The sequence below is a fragment of the Notamacropus eugenii genome, chromosome 1 (assembly GCF_028372415.1).
Source record: "Notamacropus eugenii isolate mMacEug1 chromosome 1, mMacEug1.pri_v2, whole genome shotgun sequence".
In the NCBI taxonomy this organism is placed as follows: domain Eukaryota; kingdom Metazoa; phylum Chordata; class Mammalia; order Diprotodontia; family Macropodidae; genus Notamacropus; species Notamacropus eugenii.
The window spans coordinates 468,914,229-468,938,404 of NC_092872.1; the positions used below are offsets into that span (position 1 = coordinate 468,914,229).

Below are 24,176 nucleotides of genomic sequence, written 5' to 3' on the forward strand. Positions count from 1 at the left end.
TCTTAGCAGACTGTCATGAAGTTCTTGTTTTATGTATCTATCTTTAAATAGAGGAAGAGTAATTTGAACAATTCATTTCACTTAAATAGGCTTTAAAGTTTACAGTATGTTTTGCCTACATTGTCTCATTTGATTCTCACAACCTTTGGAAGAAGCTACTTGCAAGTAATTTATTATCCCCATTCTAGGATGATTTTTGTCTGGCTATTTAATGATTTGGGATTTTGGAGAAGCATTTCTAATAATTATGGCAACTCATTGTATAGTACTTTAAAGTTTGCAGAGTACCTTGTCTACAGTATATCATTCTAGAGAATGTTATAAATTGAAATGTATATTTGCCCTCTTTTTTAATCATACAGAAGTATACTTGTTAAAAAGCATTTACCATTTTTAAAAAATGCAAATTTTCTTAGTAGTGATTAACATAAATTTTAAAACTCATTTTCATGTAAACTAATGAATAATGTGAATAAATTCTCAGCATTTTAAGTGAAACAACAAAACTAAATTGTTCTAAAAAGAAAAATGTTAGCATTAAATCTGCTGTTATTAATCTATAATAAAAATTGATTTTGTATTTTATCTATAGTTAACTAATGAAGTTTGAAGATTAAATTTTCTGTTTCTTCATGTATATTTTACTTTTGTGGGTAAAAGTTTGATTTTCCAAAGGTTGTTGAGGGAAAACAGTTTTTAAAAATCTTTGATACGTTAAAGTATTATTGAATGGTTTAAAATGTTTCAAGGTTTTTTAGTATTTAAATTGCAGTTTGTTTAGATATTATAAGCAATAATGGTGTACTGGTTTGAAGGCTGGCAAGTCATTGCATAATGTAAAAGGATATTAGTAAAGAATCTTGAAATGGAGGATTAATTAGAGCAGGGACAGTAGAAATTACTTTGTTAGCAAATTTTAGGACCTGCTAAATAAGACTCAAGAAGTGAGTGGTTAAAAAAAATGAGAGATAATTTAAAACTTACAAGTTAAGAGAAAAAATGGTTCAGAATTTTGAACAAGAAATGGCAGAGTTTGGTAGAAAGGTTTGGTGATAAAAGTAGAATAACTACCTCATAAGAATTTTTATGGCATTGATCAATGTTAGTTTATGTTGATATTGAAGAATATTTCTTTTCCTAGTGATAGGAAAGAAAAAAGAGTTGAATAATTATAGCAGAATAATAAGGTTCATTTTTTCCATGTTTAAAGTGTAAAAATAGTAAGGAATAATGGATAAAGAAATTCCTTGAGGTAAAGACCTAATGACAAAGTGATACGTGACAGTAGAAAAAAGTAGATTTGTGTTGGTAATAAGCTATTGGAGTAGAAAAAACACTTCTAGACTATCTGTTTATGAGAAATCAGGATCTATTTAATTTTTTGAAATTTTATTTTTAAAATAAACAAGTAATTTGTTTTCTTTCCCTTTCATTTCTCTTATCACCACCCCCATTGAGAAAGAAAAAAACAAAAACAAAACCTTTATCACAATTGTGTGTAGTCAAGTCATGCATATTTCATTCTGCATATTGATTCTATCACCTTTCTAGGAGACATTTTTCATCATGTCTCCTAGAATCATGGTTGACCATTGCAGTGATAACCATTTTAAAAGGGAAAAAATGATGGTCTGAATAAATGAAATCCTTACATGATTGAGTAGTTCCATGTTAGCTAATAGTTTCACTGAAATATATATATATATATATATTTAGCTATAGCTACAATTTCTATGACTAATTCTGTAAGGGTTATATGTTAGTATATATTGTCATTTTGGATTTGCAGTTATAAGATAATTTGATTCCATGAGTATTTTGAAAGTATTTAAATATATTGACTTCTTCCATTTGATTCATTTAAACTAGTGTCATTTAATGGTAAATACATGCAGTTCAAATTACTGTTTCTGTTTTCCTGCTCATATCAGGAAACTAGGGTTGTCACTTGTGACTTAAGGAAGATGTCACATAAATTTTAAAGGAATGAATTCTGAAAGTTTCTCCAGTAACAGTCTGAAGCACAGATTTGCACAACATTGAACTTTTAAAATTTAGTAGTTTAAAACTTCCGGGACCCTTCTGATGCATGGGTTAAGTAGCTGGTTCCCTATAAAATGTGAATTCAGGGGCAACCAAAGGTCAGTCTACTCCCAAAATATGTATAGAGCCTGCCACAGTGCCTGAAATACTATTTGAGCTACTCTTATGAATTACTAATAATGAATGCTTAATATTTGTATAGCTTTTTACAGATTTCATTTTATCCTCTCAGTAATTCTGAAGTCTGTTATCCTGCCTCATTGGTGTTATGGTATAGTTTGAAAGACCATATTTGGAGTTATAGGACCTGAGTATAAATTCTAGCTCTGCCCCTTACTTGGATAAGTTACTCAACTTCCCTGGGCCTTAATTTCTTCCTCTTTAAAATAAAGGTTTTGAAAGACTGTGTAGTCTGTGATGAAGGCATTTTCTAGTTCAGTCTGTTGATACCTATTTTACAAATTTAGAAATGGAGATAAAAGAAATTAAGTGATTTGCCTGAAGTTATATATAGTTAAATAGTGAAGGAACTGGGACAAAGAATCTTGATCTAAGAGTAGCCAAACTTTCAGCTGCATTAGGCTAACTCTTCATTAAGACATTCTATCTAGAAAACCTCAGTTAAAATTCACAGATAGCTTAAGGAAGGGGGTGGGGGTGGGGATAATACATAAAAACTTACTAGCACTTATTATCACATTAGTATGGATTGGTTTTTTAGACTAGGTCAAAATGATTTGTAGAATAGATAAATAAATGGTTGGGGTTGTAGTCTGGAAAAGGAATGAAACATTTTTTTGCTTGATAGGGCAAGCTGAAAAAGTGAAGTCCTTGAGTGGAAATTAAGGGAGAGAATACAAGGCATCAGGAAGTAGCATTAAAAAGAGGAAAGCAATGTGGAGGGAAACTAAAAACAAACCTATTTTACTACATTGTTTGCTTGTGGTTAGCCCCACTGGCCAGTTAAATGATTAAGAAATTACCTTTAAGGAAGAAGAGCTATTTTGTTAGTCACCAGAAGTAATTTAAAATGAAATGTCTTCTTCAGTCCATAGCAAAATGTGAAGACAACTAACAGTGGTTTCTTTGTGGGCATGTAACTAAATTAGATTATGTGATGGTGTATTGGGATGCTTAATTTATATTATGTGACTTTCACCTCTTTGAGGGTACGGATTGTTTCATTCTTTATATTTATATCCCCAGCGCAATACCTTGCACTTAATAAATACTTGACTTCATTCTTACTTGATTTTCTCCTCAAAGCTGGCATTATAAAAAGATCGCTGAATTTAAAATTAGGAGATATGGATATGTTTAAAACTGAGCTTAGCTTGGTACCATTTGTATGATCTTGGACACTCAAGTACTCTGGGCCTCAGTTTCCTGAAAATAAGGTTATGGGACTGGTTGTTTTTAAGGCCTTTTTGGACTTCCTTATTTAATTAATTAGATTTATTTACTAAAGCTGCCTCCTTTATTATCCATGGCAGTTTTTAAAAATTAGTATAGGAATAGCAGTTCATATCTTACACTAAAAATAGCTTCTAATATCTTTAAGACAGAAGATGAAAGAATTAAGGTTCTCCTTAATAGTACATGTTATAACTTATCTCTAGAAATAAGTATAGGAATATAAACAGGAGTTGATTTTTAGCATTAAAATTTTTTTAAAGTAAGCCTGTATTATACTTCTCAAAAAAAAGTAAAATCTATTTCATGTTTGAAAACTGAATTTTGGGGTTTGTTCATTTTTTTAAGTATTTGGAAGGAATTTATGGGGTGAAAACTCATTTATTCTCCCAGGTGTTGATACAGTATGACCTTAACTAATGATGCTCTGTGTATGGGTGCATTTCTTGCAAAAATTAAAAGATGAATGTCACATAGAGCTGGTTACATCATGATAATGGTTACACAGTGATTTAAAACTGGTTTAGAAATGTGTTAAAAATCTTAAATAGGATAGCTATGAAGCAGTCCATATCACTTGGTTATTATACCTGTGATCCTCATGTAAGTTTTTTAAGTACTTTTAAAAATTTGGTTAATGGGGAAAAATGTTTTTACTAAGATAAGCACTATTACAAATAATAAACACTAAGAATACCATTTTACCTGCTTGATGTTTCCTTTTTTCCTGAAATGACTATCTGAAGCATTTTATATTCATTGACTCTAAAAATAGTGCATTATGGCTCCAAATAAAAATTGTTATAAAAATTACTCTTATTTCCTTTACTATGAAAAATTGAGTGAACCAATCATAACAAATGAGCTAATTAGATAAGATACATTGTTTGTCCAATTATTTCAATGAGTGAATCAACAGGGGGCAATTACAGATTGACACAGTGTATAACACAGCTTGTTACACAGCATCTACTAATGCCATGTGGGCAGGATTTAGATGAATGCATAAATTAAATGTGAAAATCAAATATAGACACTCGAAGTATAAACACTGAAGTTTTCCATTGCTGGTATTTATTATATGGGTTAACGTGCTGAATTTATACCTTTGTTCCTGATTGTCCTTTTCCATCTGGAAAAATATTTTTTTTTGAATTGTGCTCATTTAAGTTGTCACTTTGTTTTGCTGTCATTTAATTGTTAAAAATTTTAAACATTAGTAAGATATGTCATCACATTTTCAAAACAGCTTGAACAAGGTCCTTCGAAACAAATTATTTCTATGTGATTTAGAATTGTGGACTCCTAGAACTAGAAGTAAACTTAAAGGTCATCAGGTCCAATTTCTTTGCTTTATAGATAAAGATGCTGACATCCAAGGTTATCTAACTAGTAAGTAGGGGAACCATGTATACATATGATATTTGATCTACTTATGTATTGTAGTCTTCCTCATACTTCCTCTTCTTTATAAATATATTCTCTTTAAAATGATTGCTTTATCGGTTCTTTCAAGACTTATAAAAATAATTATCTTTGCATGATGAGCACTAGCTTTAAAATGTACTGTTAAACTCTGTTAACAATCTATTGAACTATGGGGCCTTATGGTTAACTGTTAGTGCACACAAATTACACCCCCCCACACACACACACACCTCTTTGCAGGAGGGTGTTGGTGGTGTGTGTTTGACTCAATTGGCACAGGCTACCTCCTATCTTTCCTTCAGAATGCTCTGCTGCTTCATCTAGGTTGGCTTGCCTTGCACCATATGTGGCAGTTGGTTGGCTGTTGGTGAGGATATCTGACCAGTTTGAATCAGTGAACATTCTGATTGATACATTTTAAAACCACAATGTAATAAATTACTTTCTAACAGTTTTCCAAATGGGAAATCCTGCTTAACTTATTCTACTAAATAGGTATGTTATTCTTTGTATAGAACACTTAGGTTTTTATATTTATTTGTAATTTGTATTATCAAATATTCTTACAGTTTTCCTTAAGGTTTTAAGAGAAGAACATTCTCTTAAGCTGATGTAATGTGACAACTTTTTTCCTTTATTTTTTAAAATATATTTTTATTGATATATTTTATTTTTATAATACCTAGATCTCTCTTTGTATCCTTTCTTATTCTCCTTACAGAGTCATCTATATGACAACTTTTTTAAAATGAGAAAACAATTTAGCAAAACTGATTAATACATTGAAAAGAATCTTCTACCTCCCCATTTCTACAGTGGAGAGGAAAGTTTCTTCTCATATCTTTGGAGTCAAACTTGTTCGTTATAATTGCATAACATTCATTGTCTTCTTATATAGTAATAGTTGGTGTGTCCTTCATCTTCTGGTTCTGCTTTTTTTTTTTTTTTTTTTTTTTGCTCTGCATTATATACGTCTTTCCAGAGTTGTCAGTATGTTTTACACTTGTTACTTTTAATTACATTATAGTATTCCATTTTTGATTAACATGCCACAAATTACTTAATAGTTCCCTTGTTTCAGGTTTTGCTATTTTCTTTTGCAATTGCATGTACTATTGCTACAAAAATCTATGAATAAGGATAGCCCATTTTGGCTTTTTTGTTACCACATATAATATTAACAGTTGAATTATTAGTTCTAAGATGATTTTTACAATTTTAATGGATACAACCATGGATTCTCCAAAAAAGATTTAATGTATTTTTTAATTCTGCTAGCATGAATGAATGTACACATTCCTTAACAACCCTGCCAGCATTGAGTTTCATTGTTTTTAATTGGTTTTGACAATTTGATGGATATGAGTTGGCATTTCTAAGGTACCTCAATTTGAATCTCTTTGATTATTTGTGAAGTGGAGCATTTTTTCGAGTTATCTTTCATAGTTTGTGTTTCCATGTTTGAAAACTGGTTGATCTTACCTAGCCCTGAAAGAACCTCAAAAACTATGTAATCTGGTCCCCTTGTTTTATATATGAGGAAATGGAGGGACAGGGAAGATTCATACACATTGCCTCCTCTAAACTAATAAAAGATCTTCAAGGCAGCAATGGTTTCAGTTTTTATTTTGTTGTATCCTCAGGTCCTATTATAGTACGTGGTACATAGTTGGCACTTAAGTATTCATTGATTAATTTGCATGATTTTTTTAAAAAAATTACTGAAATTCACCAACACGTCAAAAAATGCAAATCTGAAAGTATAATCTTTCTTTTATTTGACAAATGTTTGTTGGGCATTGTTCTGACTACTCTATATTTATATTCTGTTTCTAACAGTTCCCCATTTCTTCTGCTTTGCTCCTTTTTACAACAGATTAAAAGTCATAGGTGCAAGTTTACCCAGCAGAGAGTCACCAAGTATTTATTAAGTGCTTACCACATTCTAACCACTTTGCTAAGCTGTGAAGATATAAAGTAAGGCAAGAATAGGTCCCACCTTTAAACAGCTCAATTCTAATGTGGGAAATAACATACAAAAAATTATATAAACAAGATATGTGCAGTGTAAATGGAAAGTAGTCACAGCAGATGGTAGAGGGGACCAGTAAAGTCCCCCCTGCAAAGGGTGGGACTTTGGCTAAGTCTTGAAGGAAACCAGGGAATTCAAGAAGATATGGAAGACAGCCAGTGAGAAGGAGCAGTCAGGACATAGATTATTGTGTTCAAGAAATTGAGAGAAGACAGTGTCACAGGGTTGTAGAACACACATGGAAGGGAAAGGGAGTGAAGTGAAAGTAGGCAAGAGAGGTAGAAAGGGGCCTGCTTGTTAAGGGTTAAATGTCAAAAAGGATTTTATATTAGATCCTGGAGGTATAATAGGAAGCTGCTGGTGGTGGTTCTTCCCCCATCTTCCACATTTTTTTCCTGGGTAGAAGTTTCAGGGGCAGAAGAAGTGACATTGTCAGACCTGTGCTTTAGGAAAATCACTTTGGCAGCGGAGTGGAAGGTGAACTGAAGTGGGAGAAATCTGAGGTTGGGAGACCACCTGGAAGACTATTTTGATATGATAAAAGCCTCCATTAGGGTAGCAAATACTGTAAAGTGAAATGGAGTCTCTAATGGTTCAAGATAGGGGGAAAATGGTTTAACCAGTACATGGAGAAATGGCCTGGAAGGAGTTGTATACCAGAGAGAAAGATAGATTGAAAAAAGGCTGAACAGATAAAGGAATTTCAGAGTTCATGAACATGGAATTAGAACACTTATGAATATTGATATGATAATCTCTATGTAGATTGCAGTGGAAGTCATGAGAATGAACTGGCAAGTTAAGGTATTTGAGGAACTATCAATGTGTGTTGAAGTCCCCTAGATTGTGGGCACAAGTTAGAGTGGAGAGAGAAACTATGATCCAGGCACTGAATTCATTGAGGAAGGATGGAGAATGTCATAGGAGTCATTAAATGTTGTTATTGTTGTGTGGTTGTTGGGTCTGTCCTTCCTTTTTGAAGACTATGACATCAGAGAAATGATGACATGACTTGCACTTGACTTTGTTTTGAGTGAGGGAGGGCCGTGCAAGGTCACCAACTTTGCTTTTTCCTCCAGAGCCATCTGGATCTAGTGACCAGTCAATAGTAAGAGCTTCTCTTTCCCTCCCAGTTTGATTTAGGTATTTTTTTTTCTTTTGCTCATTAAAAGGGCCATTCCCTGACTACTTCTTTAAGAGGCTTTTTTACTCAATGGGAGTCATTAAATAACAGCTAACAAAATCATGATTGGGTGATAAATTCCGATCTGAATGAGCATAAAAGGAGAGGTTCCTGACTGATGAAGATAGAGGAAGAGTCTGAAAATACATATTGGAGTAGCATGGAGATTACACAGCTCTACCATGGGTGACCAGGGATGGATTGTCAGTAGACTTGAGACATCTCTTAATGAGAGGTAGAAAATAATGAGAATAAGAAAGGAAAAGTTTAAAATAAAAACAAGTTTATTAATCATGTGTCAGGTACTCCATAGAACACGGTGAAAGAGGAAGGAGGTATATCTGGAGTGGAACATGGAGGGTATGGAATAGGTTTGCAGAGGATGAGAATGAGGGTTAGTGGGGGACAGGGAATAAGATTTGTATAAAGGGGGTGGGATTTATTTTCATAGCACACTTTTATGGTTGTACATTGGAATTTAAAAAGGCACAAAGGAAACTCCTAAGTAAAAAAAAAAAAATTAGTGCACTATTGAATAATGTAAATATTCTCCCTAATGTGGTTCTAGGTTAAGGGATCCTGTGTCAAGTGAGAGAAATACTGGGGGGGGGAGGGGGGGGGGGGTTACAGTTAACCCTTTGTTGGGTGTGAGAATTATACCCTCATCTCTCAGAAAACCAAAATCTGCCAGCCTGAGTTTTTAACTTTTCTATCTTCCATAGTTCCCTTTTAAAATGCACATATTTCTGGGAGTGATAGCTCTTTAAACCTTATCAGCTAATTCTTTAGCAGAAATTATCTAATTACCAGTTGAAGATTAGGACAGCTTAAGTGTAGGTGATGTGAGAAGAGAATGTCCAGAAACTTTCATGGTATTTGAAAGGTTCAGACCAGCTGGTTTTTGAGTAGAATTCTCTATCGTTGAGTTTCACTATGGGAAAAATGTTGGTTGCTTGAGTACCATTCAAATGAACTTTCCTGCACCATGAAAATGAAGACCTGCTTTTGTTCAATAAACCCTTCTTTAAATAGCATATTCTATGGTAGCCATTCATTTAGTGAACTGAACACAATCTCTGTGACCTTTTAAACATCCAAATGCAGTATACTAGATTAAAACTTCCAATATTTGTTTGTTTGGTCTTTTGGGGGGAAGGAGTCAGACTTGTTATTTTATTGACATAGAGAACTCACAGTGAGTTCTCTATCAATGCAGATTATTCACTCTTCTACAGTTTATATTCTGAAAGAGTTGCCTAGAGCACTGAGAAGGTGAGTGACTTTCATAAGATTACATAGCCAATGTGTTTCAAAGACTGAATTTGAACTCAGGTCTAACTGACTCTGAGGCATGCTTTTTATTTATCAAGCCTCTCTTCTATATTTTTAAAAGCATGAAAAGGTCACATAGTTAGATTATCTACTTAACTAAATTACCATGGGGGAATGTGGGGAAGAAAGAATGGTGACTGCTCACAAGGCGTGCATTTCCTGAAATGAATAAAGGGATGTTTGGAAGTAGATTTTATGAGTGCTACAATAATAAAACAAATAAGTAACATGCTGTGTCACAGCTATTTTTTAAAAATCTTCCATTTTGGAGAGTGGGAAAGATAAGGGATAGTGATTAGAGAGTCTACCTTAGAGTCAAGAAGACCTAATAATAATAATAGCAGCTATCATTTATATAGTGCCGACTATATACTAGGCATTATGCTTCAAAGGTTTACAAATATTATCTTGTGATCCTCATAGCAACTATGAGAGGTGCTAATATTATTTCCATCTAACAATTGAAGAAACCGGTTAAGTGACTTGTCTAAAGTCACACAGCTAGTAAGTATCTGAGCTGGATTTGAGACCAGATTTTTATTCAGGTCTTCCTGATTCTAGCCCCATTATACTATTCATTACACCATCTGGAGGCTTACGTCCTGAGCTCAAATTCCCATTCCAGAGACTTACTAGTTACATGACCATGAGCAAATCACTTAATCGCTTTGTGCCTCAGTTTCCTTACCTATAAAATAGAGGATTTCCACTCAGCCTCTAAGGTTCCTTCCAGCTCTAAATCTACGATCTTCTGACACACCCTGATTATATGATTCTGGGCAAGCCATTTAAATCCTGTGTCCCAGGTAAGGCTTGGCAAATAATCAAATATGGAGGGTGAAACAGAGTTAGTTATGACTCCCCAGCTGGGAACCTGGATGACTGAAAGTTAGTGACCAGGATGAAGAAAGGGAAGTTCAGAAGTGGGGGGAGGAGAATAGAATTTTGGGTATGTTGAGTTTGAGGTGATTATGGGAAACATCCAATATGCAATTAGTGATGTGAGACTGGAACTCAGTTGAGAAACTAGTGCAAGATATATAAATCTGAGTCATCCACATAGACCACACATGGGGGAAAAGGGAGAAGTAGAGAATAGAGGGAGAAATGAGTCTAGGACAGAACCTTAGGGTCAATTCACACGTGTGTTGAGGATATGTGACATGGATAATGATTCAGCGAAAGAGACTAGGGCATGTTGAAAGAGAAATAAAAGAGAGCCAGATTGCAAAAATCCAGAGAAAAGAGAATATCCCTAGAGGAAAGGATTTTCAGCAGTGCCAGATGCTTCTGAGAGAATGAGAGGAATTGAGAAAAGGCCATTGAATTTGTCAGTTGGTAACTGTAGAGAGTGGGCAGCTAGGTGGCACACTGGATAGAATGTGGGGCCTAGAGTCAGGGAGACTCATCTTCTGAGTTCAAATCTGGCCTCAGACACTAGCTTTGTGACCCTGGGCAAGTCACTTAACCCTGTTTGCCTCAGTCCCCTCATCTGTCAAATAAGTTGGAGAAGAAAGTGGCAAACTACTGTCTTTGCCAAGAAGATCCCAAATGGGGTCATGAAGAGTTGAACACAACTGAAAAACAACTAAACAAAAATTTTTAGATGGAGAAACTTCAGTTAAGTGAAACTGGAAGCCAAATTGCACAAGGGGTTAAGAAGTGAATGAGAGAAAATAGAAGCAGTGAGTTTAGACATCTTTTTCTAGGATTTTGGTAAAAAGGAGGGAATGATTTAGCTTGAAGAAATGATTGGTTCAAGCCTTGTTAAGAATGTAAGAGGCCTGGTCATATTTGTAGGTAGTAGAGAATGAATTAGTAGAGAGGGAGAAATAGAAAATTGGAAGGAAGGATGATTGTGGGGGTTGTCTGCCAGTATAAATGGTAGGGGGAGGAGATTAAGGGTGTAAGAGAGATTGTTCTTAGAGAAAAGGGCCACCTGTTCAGAATTAGGGAATACGTAAAGGAAGATTTTATGTCAAAGGGTTTTGAGATGTAGAGGAGAGGAGGGCTCTTTTTTTTTTTTTTGTAAGGGAGACTGGGTTTCCCTATTTTACCCAAGCTATTTCACTCATGGTCCCCAATTCCACCCTTAGCACTTGAGAGCTTTGACCAGCCCCATTTCTAATGAGCTTATTCTCCCTTCTTTGGCAACTTGGTTGGGGATCCTTCTACAGAGCTCTATTTGGTGTTGGACTTTGTTTGGACACCCAGTTGTCTTTAGCCCACTGTAGTTCCAAACGATCTCACCAGCCTCAATTACCCTGGTAGCAGGCATTAGAGGTATGCACCACTGTACCTGACTGCTTAATACAACTTTTGAGTTAAGGTCATCTGCTAAAAAGGTTGGAGACAGAGAGGGTTTGAGAAAAGATTTAGAAAAGTCATTCCTAACAAATATTCTCATAACATCAGTGTTGAGTAGATAGGAAGACAGGTAATAAAAGAGCCAATATTTTATGGTAGTTTAAAGTTTACAAAGTGCTTTACGTATGTTATCTCATTTAATGCAAACAACAGTCCTGTCACTTAGATGTTATTATCCGCATTCTTACCATAAGAAAATTGAGGCCAAAGTTAAGTGACTTACCCAAGATGAAAAGTAGCTACTAAGTGCCTAAGGAACAATTTAAAGCCAGGTCTTCTTGACCCCAGGCCCAGGCCTCTAATACACTAGGCTTTCACAATTTAGAATGCTGCATCGTGAAAAAGATCAATAACTTGAAATGCTCCATAAATGCAATGGTTTTGCTTTAGTTTACATGGATACTCCAGTCCAGCCTCCTCTTGGCTGTGGCAAGTAATTTTCCTAAAGCACAGGTATGACTATGTCATCCCTCCTACTCAGTAAACTCCTGGGGCTCCCTATCACTTCCGGGATCAAATATTAAATCCTGTGTCATTCAGAACTCTTCATAACCTTCTCTGTAATTAGTCCTTTTGGGTTTCATAGTGACTCTTTGTTCATGAAAATAATGTTCATGAAAAATAATAATCTGGCTGGTGTTACTTATGTATAGTTTGAGAGGTTCATTTTCTGACTGATTCTGAAAATCATTTCTGATTTTCTTTAACTTTCATCGTGGTGGTGTCCATGTTGGTTATTTGTAAATAATTTGTGTAATGATCATAGTTTAATATGTTGTGATAGTTACTATTTGTATTGCATGTAGCATTGTTTTTCCTGTCTCATCAACTTTAAGAACTAAATATTACCTTACCATTAAAAGAAACCTTTCCACTTACTGCATGTCATCATCCCCGTGCTTTAAGGAAAGTTTCTATATTATTGAATAGCCATGCTACATTATTTTATGTTGATCTGTAATACTTTGTGGGTTTTCCAAAATTCAGTACTTAAAGGATTTGTGTTTTTGTCAGTGTGAGTACTTCCTTTACTGATATAGCTTGTGACAAAAGTCCTCTATGACTTGGTAGAGTCTTCATGAGTTGCTCATACACACACACACATACAGCACACACACACACAAAATATATATGTATTGTATATTTTGTTTTCCTCCATTATATGTAGACAGATTTAACTTTGACTTTATTTTTTTTCTTTTTTAATATATAATTTGTTTTTCAGTTCTTAGCGTTCACTTCCACAACAAATTGAATTCAAAATTTTCTCCCCATCTCTCCCCACCCCCTCACCCCAGGAATCATTTATCCCATTCATCCCTTCCTCCAGTCTGTCCTCCCTTCTATTACCCACACTTCTTCCATCCCCCTTCCCCTCTGTTTTTCTGTAGGGCAAAGTAGATTTCTGTACTACATTGTCTGTATAGCTTAATTTCCAGTTGCATGCTCAAACAATTTTTAACATTCATTCTTAAAGCTTTGAGTTCCACATTCTCTCCCTCCCTCCCCACCCACCCTCATTGAGAAAACAAACTATTCAATATAAGTCATACATGTGTAACAATGCAAAGCACTTCCATAATAGTTATGTTGTAAAAGACTAACCACATTTTCCTCTGTCCTATCCTGCCCTTCATTTATTCTACCCTTTCCCTTGACCTGTCCTCCCACAATAGAGTTTGCTTCTGATTATCCCTTTCCCCAATTTGCTGTTCCTTCCCTCTCCTATCCCCTTCCTCCTTGTCTTCCTGCAGGGTAAAATAGATTTCCATATCCAATTGAGTGTGTGTTATTCCCTCCTTAAGACCCATCCCATGAGAGTAAGGCTCAATTATTTTCTTTTATCTCCCCCTTTTCCCCCTCCATTGTAAAAGCTCTTTCTTTCCTCCTTTATGTGAGATGATTTGCTATATTCTACCTCTCCATTTCTTTTGCTCCTAGTACATTCCATTCAACAGTAATTGTTTTATAGGTATTCTCCCTTCTTATTCAGCTCATCCTGTGCCCTTGATGTATAATACCTATGTACATATACATACACATACACATATACACCCATGTACATATACATACCTACACATATATAATAAACACATACATTCATACCCATACCTACCTATCTATCTAGATAGATAGGTAGGTATGGGTATGAATTAGGGTAGTTAGAAGAAATTTCTTCTAACTACACTAATACTGAAAAAGGTCTCATGAGTTACAAATACATCTTTCCATGTAGGAATGTAAACAGTTCAACTTTAATGAGTTCCTTAAGGCTTCTCTTTCCTGTTTACCTTTTCATGTTTCTCTTGATTCTTGTATTTGAAGGTCAAATTTTCTATTCAGCTCCAGTCTTTTCAACAAGAATTCTTGGAAGTCCTCTATTTCATTGAAATTCCATTTTTGCCCCTGAAGTTTTATACTCAGTTGTGCTGAATAGGTGATTTCTGGTTTTAATCCTATCTCCTTTGACATGGAATATCATATTCTAAGCCCTTTGATTCCTTAGTGTAGAAGCTGCCCAAATCCTGTGTTATCCTGATTGTATTTCTGCAATACTTGAATTGTTTCTGGTTGCTTGTAATATTTTTTCCTTCACCTGGGAATTTTTGGAATTTGGCTACAATATTCCTAGGAGTTTTCCTTTTGGGTTCTCTTTCAGAAAGTGATCGGTGAATTCTCTCCATTTCTATTTTGCCCTTTAGTTCTAGAATCTCAGGGCAGTTTTCCTTGATAATTTCTTGGAAGATGATGTCTAGGCTCTTTTTTGATCATGGTTTCAGGTAGACCAATAATTTTTAAATTATCTCTCCTAGACCTATTTTCCAGGTCAGTGGTTTTTCCAATGAGATATTTCACATTGTATTCAATTTTTTTCATTCTTTTGGTTTTGTTTTATAATTTCTTGGTTTCTCATAAAGTCATTAGCTTCCATCTGCTCCATTCTAATTATTAAAGAACTATTTTCTTCAGTGAGCTTTTGAACCTCCTTTTCCATTTGGACCATTCTGCTTCTTAAAGCATTCTCCTCATTGGCTTTTTGGACCTCTTTTGCCTTTTGAGTTAGTCTCATTTTAAAGGTGTTATTTTCTTCAGCATTTTTTTGGGTCTTCTTTAGCAGACTGTTGACTCACTTTTCTTGCATCTCTCTCATTTCTCCCTCCCAATTTTTCCTCCACCTCTCTTGATTTTCAAAATCCTTTTTGAGCTCTTTCAAGGCCAGGAAGACTATGCATATTTTTTTTGGAGGTTTTGGATGTAGAAACCTTGACTTGGATGTCTTCCTCTGATGGTATGCTGTGTTCTTCCTCACCCAAAAGGATGCAAGAAAATACCTTTTCACCAAGAAAGTAACCTTCTATAATCTTATTTTTTCTCCCTTTTAATACATTTTCCCAGTCAGTTACTTGACTTTTGAGTCCTTTGTCAAATGGAGGGTATATTCTAGGGACTGTAAGTTCTCAGTTCCTCTAAGGTGGCACAATCAAGGGAGAGGTGTTTACTTCTCTCCTGGCTTGTGCTCTGGTCTGAGCAACCACAAGCACTCTTTTCTGCCCAGGATCTGCGAGTAGGACTCCATCTCCACAACCACCACCACTCCACCATGCCAGTACTCCTTCTCACCCCAGACCTCCACTCATGGCTGAGATCCAGAGCAGGGGCTCAATTCCCCCAGGGTCTGTAGGTCAAGGACTCCAAAAGTAGATGCTGCTACTGGAGTGGCTGCTGCTGCCCTGGAGCCAGACCACACTCCCTTCTTACCTATGTGAAAGAACTTGCTTACTGGCCTTTAAAACTGCCTTTGGCATTTGTGGGTTGAGAAATCTGGGAACCACAGCTGCTACCTGTGATTCCATGCCCTGAAACCTGCTCCAGTCCTGTCTGTGCTACAGGCCCCAGGCTGAGCTGGGCTCTGCTTTGAGCCCGGGGCAATAGACCTTTCCTGTCGGCCTTTCAGGCAGTCTTGGGCTGGAAGTCTCTTTCACTGTGTAGTTTTGTGGCTTCTGCTGCTCTAGAATTTGTTTAGTCATTTTTATAGGTATTTTATGGGCTACGGGGGGAGAGCTAGAGCAGCTTTGTCTTTCTACTCTGCCATCTTGGCTCCATTCCCCCAACATTCACTTTAAAAAATTTTTGAGTTCAAAATTTTTTCTTTCCCTCCCTCACTTCCACTCTCCCTGAAATAGTAAGCAATTTGATACAGGTTATACATGTTCAATCATGCAAAACGTATTACCATATTATTCATGTTGTGAAAGAAGACACAGACCCAAAGGAAAAAAAACACACAAAAGTACACAAAAGTAGAAAATAGTATGCTTTGGTCTGCTTTGAGACTATTAGTTCTTTTTTTTTTTTTTTTTTAATTTATTTGTTTATTTATTTAACTTTTAACATTCATTTTCACAAAATTTTGGGTTCCAAATTTTCTTTTGTCCCCTACCCCTACCCCAAAACACCAAGCATTCTAATTGCCCCTATCACCAATCTGCTCTCTCTTTTATCATCCCTCTCTGCCCTTGTCTCCATCTTCTCTTTTGTCCTGTAGGGCCAAATAACTTTCTATACCCCTTTACCTGTATTTCTTATTTCCTAGTGGCAAGAACAGTACTCAACAGTTGTTCCTAAAACTTTGAGTTCCAACTTCTTTACCTCCCTCCCTCCCCACCCCTTCCCTTTGGAAGGCAAGCAATTCAATATAGGCCAAATCTGTGTAGTTTTGCAAATGACTTCCATAATAGTTGTGTTGTATAAGACTAACTATATTTCCCTCCATCCTGCCCCCCATTACTTCTATTCTCTTTTGATCCTGTCCTTCCCCATGAGTGTCAACCTCAAATTGCTCCCTCCTCCCCATGCCCTCCCTTCCATCATCCCCCCCACCCTACTTATCCCCTTCTCCCCCACTTTCCTGTATTGTAAGATAGGTTTTCATACCAAAATGAGTGTGCATTTTATTCCTTCCTTTAGTGGAATGTGATGAGAGTAAGCTTCATGTTTTTCTCTCACCTCCCCTCTTTATCCCTCCACTAATAAGTCTTTTGCTTGCCTCTTTTATGAGAGATAATTTGCCCCATTCCATTTCTCCCTTTCTCCTCCCAATATATTTCTCTCTCACTGCTTGATTTCATTTTTTTAAGATATGATCCCATCCTGTTCAATTCACTCTGTGCACTCTGTTTCTATGTGTGTGTGTGTGCGTGTGTGTATGTGTAATCCCACCCACTACCCAGATACTGAATAGTTTCAAGAGTTACAAATATTGTCTTTCCATGTAGGAATGTAAACAGTTCAACTTTTATAAGTCCCTTATGACTTCTCTTTGCTGTTTACCTTTTCATGCTTCTCTTCATTCTTGTGTTTGAAAGTCAAATTTTCTTTTCAGCTCTGGTCTTTTCATCAAGAATGCTTGAAAGTCCTCTATTTCATTGAAAGACCAATTTTTCCCCTGAAGTGTTATACTCAGTTTTGCTGGGTAGGTGATTCTTGGTTTTAGTCCAAGTTCCTTTGACTTCTGGAATATCCTATTTCACGCCCTTTTATCCCTTAATGTAGAAGCTGCTAGATCTTGTGTTATCCTGATTGTATTTCCACAATCCTTGAATTGTTTCTTTCTAGCTGCTTGCAATATTTTCTCCTTGACCTGGGAACTCTGGAATTTGGCCACAATGTTCCTAGGAGTTTCTCTTTTTGGATCTCTTTCAGGCAGTGTTCTGTGGATTCCTTGAATACTTATTTTGCCCTCTGGTTCTAGAATCTCAGGTCAGTTTTCCTTGATAATTTCATGAAAGATGATGTTTAGGCCCTTTTTTTGATCATGGCTTTCAGGTAGTCTCATAATTTTTAAATTGTCTCTCCTGGATCTATTCTCCAGGTCAGTTGTTTTTCCAATGAGATATTTCACATTATCTTCCATTTTTTCATTCTTTTGGTTTTGTTTTGTGATTTCTTGGTTTCTCATAAAGTCATTAGCCTCCATCTGTTCCATTCTAGTTTTGAAAGAACTGTTTTCTTCAATGAGCTTTTGAACCTCCTTTTCCATTTGGCTAATTCTGCTTTTGAAAGCATTCTTCTCCTCATTGGCTTTTTGAACCTGTTTTCCCAATTGAGTTAGCCTATTTTTCAAGGTGTTATTTTCTTCAGCATTTTTTTGGATCTCCTTTAGCAGGGTGTGGACCTGCTTTTCATGCTTTTCTTGCATCTGTCTCATTTCTCTTCCCAGTTTTTCCTTCACCTCTCTAACTTGATTTTCAAAATCCTTTTTGAGCTCTTCCATGACCTGAGCCCATTGGGTGGGCTGGGATACAGAAGCCTTGACTTCTGTGTCTTTCCCTGATGGTAAGCATTGTTCTTCCTCATCAGAAAGGAAGGGAGGAAATAACTGTTCACCAAGAAAGTAACCTTCTATAGTCTTATTTTTTTTCCCTTTTCTGGGCATTTTCCCAGCCAGTGACTTGACTTCTGAGCGTCCTCTTCACACCCACTTTGCCTCCAGCTCCTCCCAGCCAGCGCTTGGGGTCAGAGATTCCAATGCTGCTTCCCAGCCTCAGGGCTTTGGGCGGGGCGAGGCTGCTATTCAGTGTGAGATTAAGTTCAGGTGCTCAGGTTGTGGCAGGGCCGCCTCTCAGGCTCAGTTCCCTCAGAGGGTTTATGTGGAGACCTTCAACAATGGATCCAGGCTCCTGCCTGCTTGGGGAGCCCTGGTCTACTGCTGCCTCTGCTGCTGCCTCCCGAGGGGGCCTGAGTTATGGGGGCACCCCACTCCCCTCTTGACCTGCCAAAGAGACCCTCTCACCAACCCTTGTCACCTGTGGGTGAAGGGACCCGCGTGGCTGCTGGAGATTCCGTCCCTGAAGCCTGCTCGGATCTGCTTCTCTCAGCGCCGTGCCTCCAAGGAGGGCTGGATGCGCGAAGGACCTTTTACGAGAGGTTTTCAGGCTCTCTGGAACAGAAATCTCGTCTGCTCCATTGTTATGTGGCTTCTGCTGCTCCAGATTTTGTTGGGTGTTCTTTTTTACAGATATTTTATGGGCTGTGGGTTCGGAGCTAGCGTATGTGTGTCTTTCTACTCTGCCATCTTGACTCTGCCGTCTTGGCTCCGCCCCGAGACTATTAGTTCTTTATCTGAATGTGGATAGCAGTATTTCATAATGAGTCCTTTGAAATTGTCTTGGATCATTGTATTGCCGAGAATAGCAAAATCATTCACAGTTGATCATCATGTATTTTTGCTGTTACTTTGTATAGTGCTCTCCTGTTTCTGCTCACTTCACTTTGCATCAGTTCATATAAGTCTGTCCAGGTTTTTCTTTTTCTTTTTTGTGAAATGTACTTCAAGTTGCTCTTATCAAAAATGACTTGTTGCCTACCTTTCTGGTGGTGAGCCTTTCCAGATTTACTTAGGCTATTCCTCAGTATATAATCTACTAGCAAACCTGTACTAGAAACTTGCCTGGCTTAGTAGTATCTGCCAAACTTATACCCTGCTGACAAAACCTAAGCAAGCAATACTGTCATACATGAGGCATTAGAATGGGACTTTAGTGATGGTACTTTAATATCTTGCTTAATGACCTTTTTGTCATTGAGACCAATCAGTGAGCATTCTGCTAAGGATCAACGTGTTCAAATTATCATTGTTAATAATCTTGTTGTATTTTTTATTAGCATGTCTTATAATTGTTAGTATTGAAACTTATAAAGAAATAGAATGTTGTCTGTATTGAGTCCAACCAAATCCTAAATATTTGTTTTTTTAATTTGGTTTTATGTATCATTGATTTCTGAATATATCCTTCCCCCATCATATGCTTTAGAGCTAGCCTTTGTAACAAAGATTTTTTTAAAGGGTAAAAACAGCAGTTTTGCAAAACCAGTCATCACATCAGTCTTGTCCAAAGGCATATGCAAAATCCGACATTCGTGCTCCTTCACCTCTGAGATGAAGGGAGAAAAGTGCCTTTTTCAAGTTTTCTCCAGAGCCAGTCTTCATCATTATAATTAATACAGTATTGGGTGCCTTTTAAAAAAAATCTTTTCACATGCATTGTTGTAGTCATTATGTATATTATTTTTCTTCTTTTGCTTTCCTCATTTCCTATTAGTTCATTAAGTTTTTTCATGCTTTTCTGAATTCCTGGTGATTGTTTTTTATGGTATACTGATACTAAATTACATTTATGTACCAGTTTGATTAACCATTTCCCAATCAAAGGACATCTACTTTATTTCTAATTCTTTGCTGTGAATAAAATATGAAGCATTTTCATATGAAATTCACATGAAATATGAATATTTTAGTTTATATGTGACCTTTCTTTTGACTTTTGAAATTCATTGGGTATATACTAACAGTAGACCCTTTGAGTCAAAGGGTTTGTATCTTTTAGTTACTTTTTTTCACATAATCTGAAATTGCTTTTCAGTCAAGTCTTATATGGAGCTTGATTTGAATAACAGTAATAACTAACTTTATAAGTTTTAAGGTTTCCAAAGCTCTTTTTTTATGTTATCTCATTTGATCTTCAGAACTGCTCTATAAGACAGAAGCTATTATTCCCATTTTACAAATGAGGAAACTGAAGCTTTAAGGTTAAGTGCTTTGCCTAGGTAAGCACACAGGTACCTGTCACACATAGGAAATAAATGTCTGAGGTAGTACTTCAGCTCAGGTTTTTGTGATTGTAAGTCCAGCACTTTGTCCATTACAGTTCCTAGCTATATTGTGGACATCATGTGCTATTTAGTCAAAAGGTTTTTTACTGTCTTTATCTTGAATTTTAATTGCATTTCAGTCAGGTTCATTACCTAAAGGAATAGAGTCCCCCATTCCTAAAAATGTAAACACAGACACAGAGACACACACAAAGAGACACACACATAGAGACACACACACAGACACACACAGGGACACAGACACAGAGACACACACACACACACACACACACACACACAAAACATCAATGGAAGGATATTTGCATTCATGAGGTTTTCCAGCCACTTCCAAATTTTAGATGTTGATTCGAATGTCTGAAATGCAAAGAAATACACATTCATACTTTGAAGAAACCACACTTTTCAGGAACTATAGTGTTCCTGAATGGTGTCAGTGGTTAAGATTGATATCTTTTTGTACTCAAGAAGGCCAAGTGAGTTCAGGCCTTTTTAATACTCCAATCTTCAGTAACCAATTTCAGATGCTTTTTGAATACATCCTCCATTCATGAGTAAGATAAAGAAGGATGCACACAAAGGGGTTTATAGAATTTCTTTGATGTTACTTAAGGAGTCATCATTCACTTTAGCTATTTCAGTCTTTTTTTGCCCTAGTTTCTGGGAGAGTGAGCCTGTCACAAGCTGGATATCTTACAGTCATCAAACTTAACATATCCAAAACAGAATTCAGCATCTTTCCTGCAAACTCACCCTTTTTAATTTTCGTGTTTCTATTGAGGGTATCACCATACTTATAGTTAATCAGATTTACACTTTGACTCTTCATTCTCCTACCTACATATCAAATTGGTTACATATCTTGTTAATTCTGCCTCCATAACATCTTCATTCAGTCCCCTTTGCTCCATTCCCACAGATCCCAGCCTAGTTTAGGCACTTATTACCTCTCCTGCTTTGACTATTGAATTAGATTCCTAATTGGTTTCCTTGCCTCAAGTATCTCTCCTCACCAGTCTCTGTATAACTACCAAAGTTATGTTAGTAAATATGAATCTGACCATGTCACCCTCCTTCCTGTTCAATAAACTTCTCTTGTCTCTAGGAGCAAATCTATACTATGTTTGACATTTTAAATCCTTGACAATGTGATTCTGACCTGTCTTTCCAGGCTTTTTACACATTATTCTCCTTCACACTCCACATTCTAGCCAAACGGTTCTTTATCCCTCAGATTTAACATTCTGACTCCTCTCTGTGCCTTTGTACAGGCTGTCATCAGTGCCTGGTATACCCACTTTTGCCTTTCTAGAGTCAAAGGTTAGCTCAGGTGCCACCCCCTGTGTAAGACTTTTGCTCATCTCCCTGGATACTGGGTTCTCCCACAAAAAGGATCTTGTATTTATTTTGTACAAACTTGTATGTATGCATGGTGTTTAACCTAATAAAATATAAATTCCTTGAGGACAAGGACTGTTCATTTTGTTTTTGTGTCTCCAGCATCCAGTACAGTGTCCAGTGCAAAGGAGGCTCTTACTAAATTCATATTGGTTTCTTTATTGGCCAGATCCATTTGCTGTCCTATATGTTGTAGAAATTAGTTTTGGGAGATTTCAGTCTGTCACCCTACTTGCAATAAGAATACATAAAATTTGGTTTCATTGCTTTATAATTTTTATACTTTGTGATTAGTGTGATAAGGGAATTCTTAAGCTTTGGCCTTTGTAGTTATACAAACCAGTAAGAAAATCCTAGTCTTCTCTGATTCCAAAATGAAAAAGAGAAATAGTTAACACGATTTAATCATTTGAGACTCATTTACTGCATGTGTATTTGTGGCATGGATACAATTTTACCCATTCATTTGAATCACATATCTATTTGAATGTTCATTGTGAAGTTCCTACAGATAACCATCACGAGGTTGGACTACTCTGGAATGATATTCCGTTCAATTTAATAAGTATTTATTAAACATCAGTACGTGCAGACATTGTGCTACAGCCTAGGGAGAGGGGCAAAAATTGAGAACAATCTCTGCCTTCAATAAGTTTAAATTCTGAGTGCAGTAAGCTGTAAGAAAATTTTTCATGTGAATTTGATTCATCTGACATTATGATGGTTATGCTCTTTTAACTTGATTTTTAAAAAATCTTGAAACAGGAAGCTCATTATTACATTGGGTAAGAAGCAAAAAAGAAAGAATGTGTCTTCAGATGAAATGTCTGATGCTGAGCAGATTCCACAGCGTCCATTCAGAGATGAGGATTCTCAAGTGAGTATTTAAAAGTTTTGTTTTGTTTTGTTTTGTTTTGTTTTTAAGGGAAGACAGATACTCATAAGAGCATTTGATTATTAATTTACTTGGTAAAAACATGTACCCGTTTTGCTCATAAAGACACATTTCTTTTGATAGATGTCCTTGACAACATTTTACAACAGCAGTATAGTAATGATAATTAAGTTTTATACCTGTGTTTTTCAGTAACTGGATGTATGCAGTTTTAATTTTTTTAAGTGATTTTTTTAAAGTAAAATATAAGAGATGGATCAAAACAAAACATAGAATTTTTGTAAAGCCTATTTGAATTCATGTAGTTTGCATATGCTAAGTAAAACAATGATTCTGTTAAAATGCCCTAACCTATTAATATTGTGCTTAGTTCCTCTTTTTTTTTGAAGCAATCACAATAGTTTTGTGAGCTTAAAGAAACTATATAGTATGATCATCATCAGTCTTCTCACCCTGCACACTCTAGTAACTAAAGTACTGCTGTTGGCAGTAGGGTTAGTGACAGTTGTTTTATGAAGGGGCCAGGAAGCCCCTGAATGGCCTTTCTTCTTCCTTATGCAGCTTCTTATCCAATGGAGAGTAGTGGCTCAAGGCTCCTGGGCTGCTGGAAGAGTTGAGGTAAGGGCAGTGACATAAGCTCCTGATACTATGTGGCCTAGATTATTTTCTTCATATATTATATTGTACTTGACCTAAATAAACCCAACATATTACTTGTTCAACATAAAGAATTTCTGGTTAATTTTTTTATTAGTGTAACGCTGGCCATCTTTTCATTATGCAGTTGCCAAATAATGAAATGACAGTGTAGATAGCTCAGTCTACAACATGTGCTTTTTCTTTGTGCTTCTCACTATAGTATGTCTGTACTTTAATTTTAGCATAAAAGTTAAATGTTGTTGGGAAGGACTGTCTTGTAATTAATTACTAAACCAAGCATACCCTCCTGGAGAGTCTTCTCAGTGACAAAAGCACTTAAGTTTCAAAGGATTGTAACTTATGTTTAATTTGGAGTCAGACATGACTTAAGAAATCTCAAACGTATGTATTATTTTTGTTACCTTAGACCTTTAATATTTGATATTTTCTCAGTCTGACTATGCCTAGTGGCCTGAAGTTGATGGTGTTGTCCTTCCAGGCTTGCCATGTTTGGAGGGTTTCTGCTTTGCCTTCTGCAGACCCTATTGGGAATATTATAGGAAGCAGGTAATATGTCATAGGAATGAAGTGTTGTTATTAATTAACCATAATGCTTCTGGCCACTAATGCAAAATGCCTGAATTGAAGGTTGTGTCAACCAATATTAGTCTGCTTTGATGGTGCCTTTAAGTCTTGACAACAGAAAGTGTTAAAGTCAGGAAGGGAAGATTTATCAGGTTAAAATACTACCCTGAAGAACATTATGAAAAAAAAAT

At 36.2% G+C, this 24,176-nt stretch overlaps 1 protein-coding gene across 19 annotated transcripts in view; it reads left to right on the plus strand.

Moving 5' to 3' along the window:
• Nucleotides 1–24,176, plus strand: part of CHD9 (chromodomain helicase DNA binding protein 9) — a 223,213-nt gene that overhangs the window by 103,389 nt on the left and 95,648 nt on the right. For 9 of the 19 annotated variants that reach the window (XM_072632204.1, XM_072632202.1, XM_072632206.1 and 6 more), the window contains 2 exons: nucleotides 22,632–22,743; nucleotides 23,323–23,379. In XM_072632204.1, coding sequence (XP_072488305.1) covers nucleotides 22,632–22,743; nucleotides 23,323–23,379 — 169 coding nt within the window. Of the gene's footprint in view, nucleotides 1–5,280; nucleotides 5,380–22,631; nucleotides 22,744–23,322; nucleotides 23,380–24,176 lie in introns of those variants that run through there. The other 10 variants (XM_072632210.1, XM_072632209.1, XM_072632212.1 and 7 more) reach the window with 3 other exon arrangements.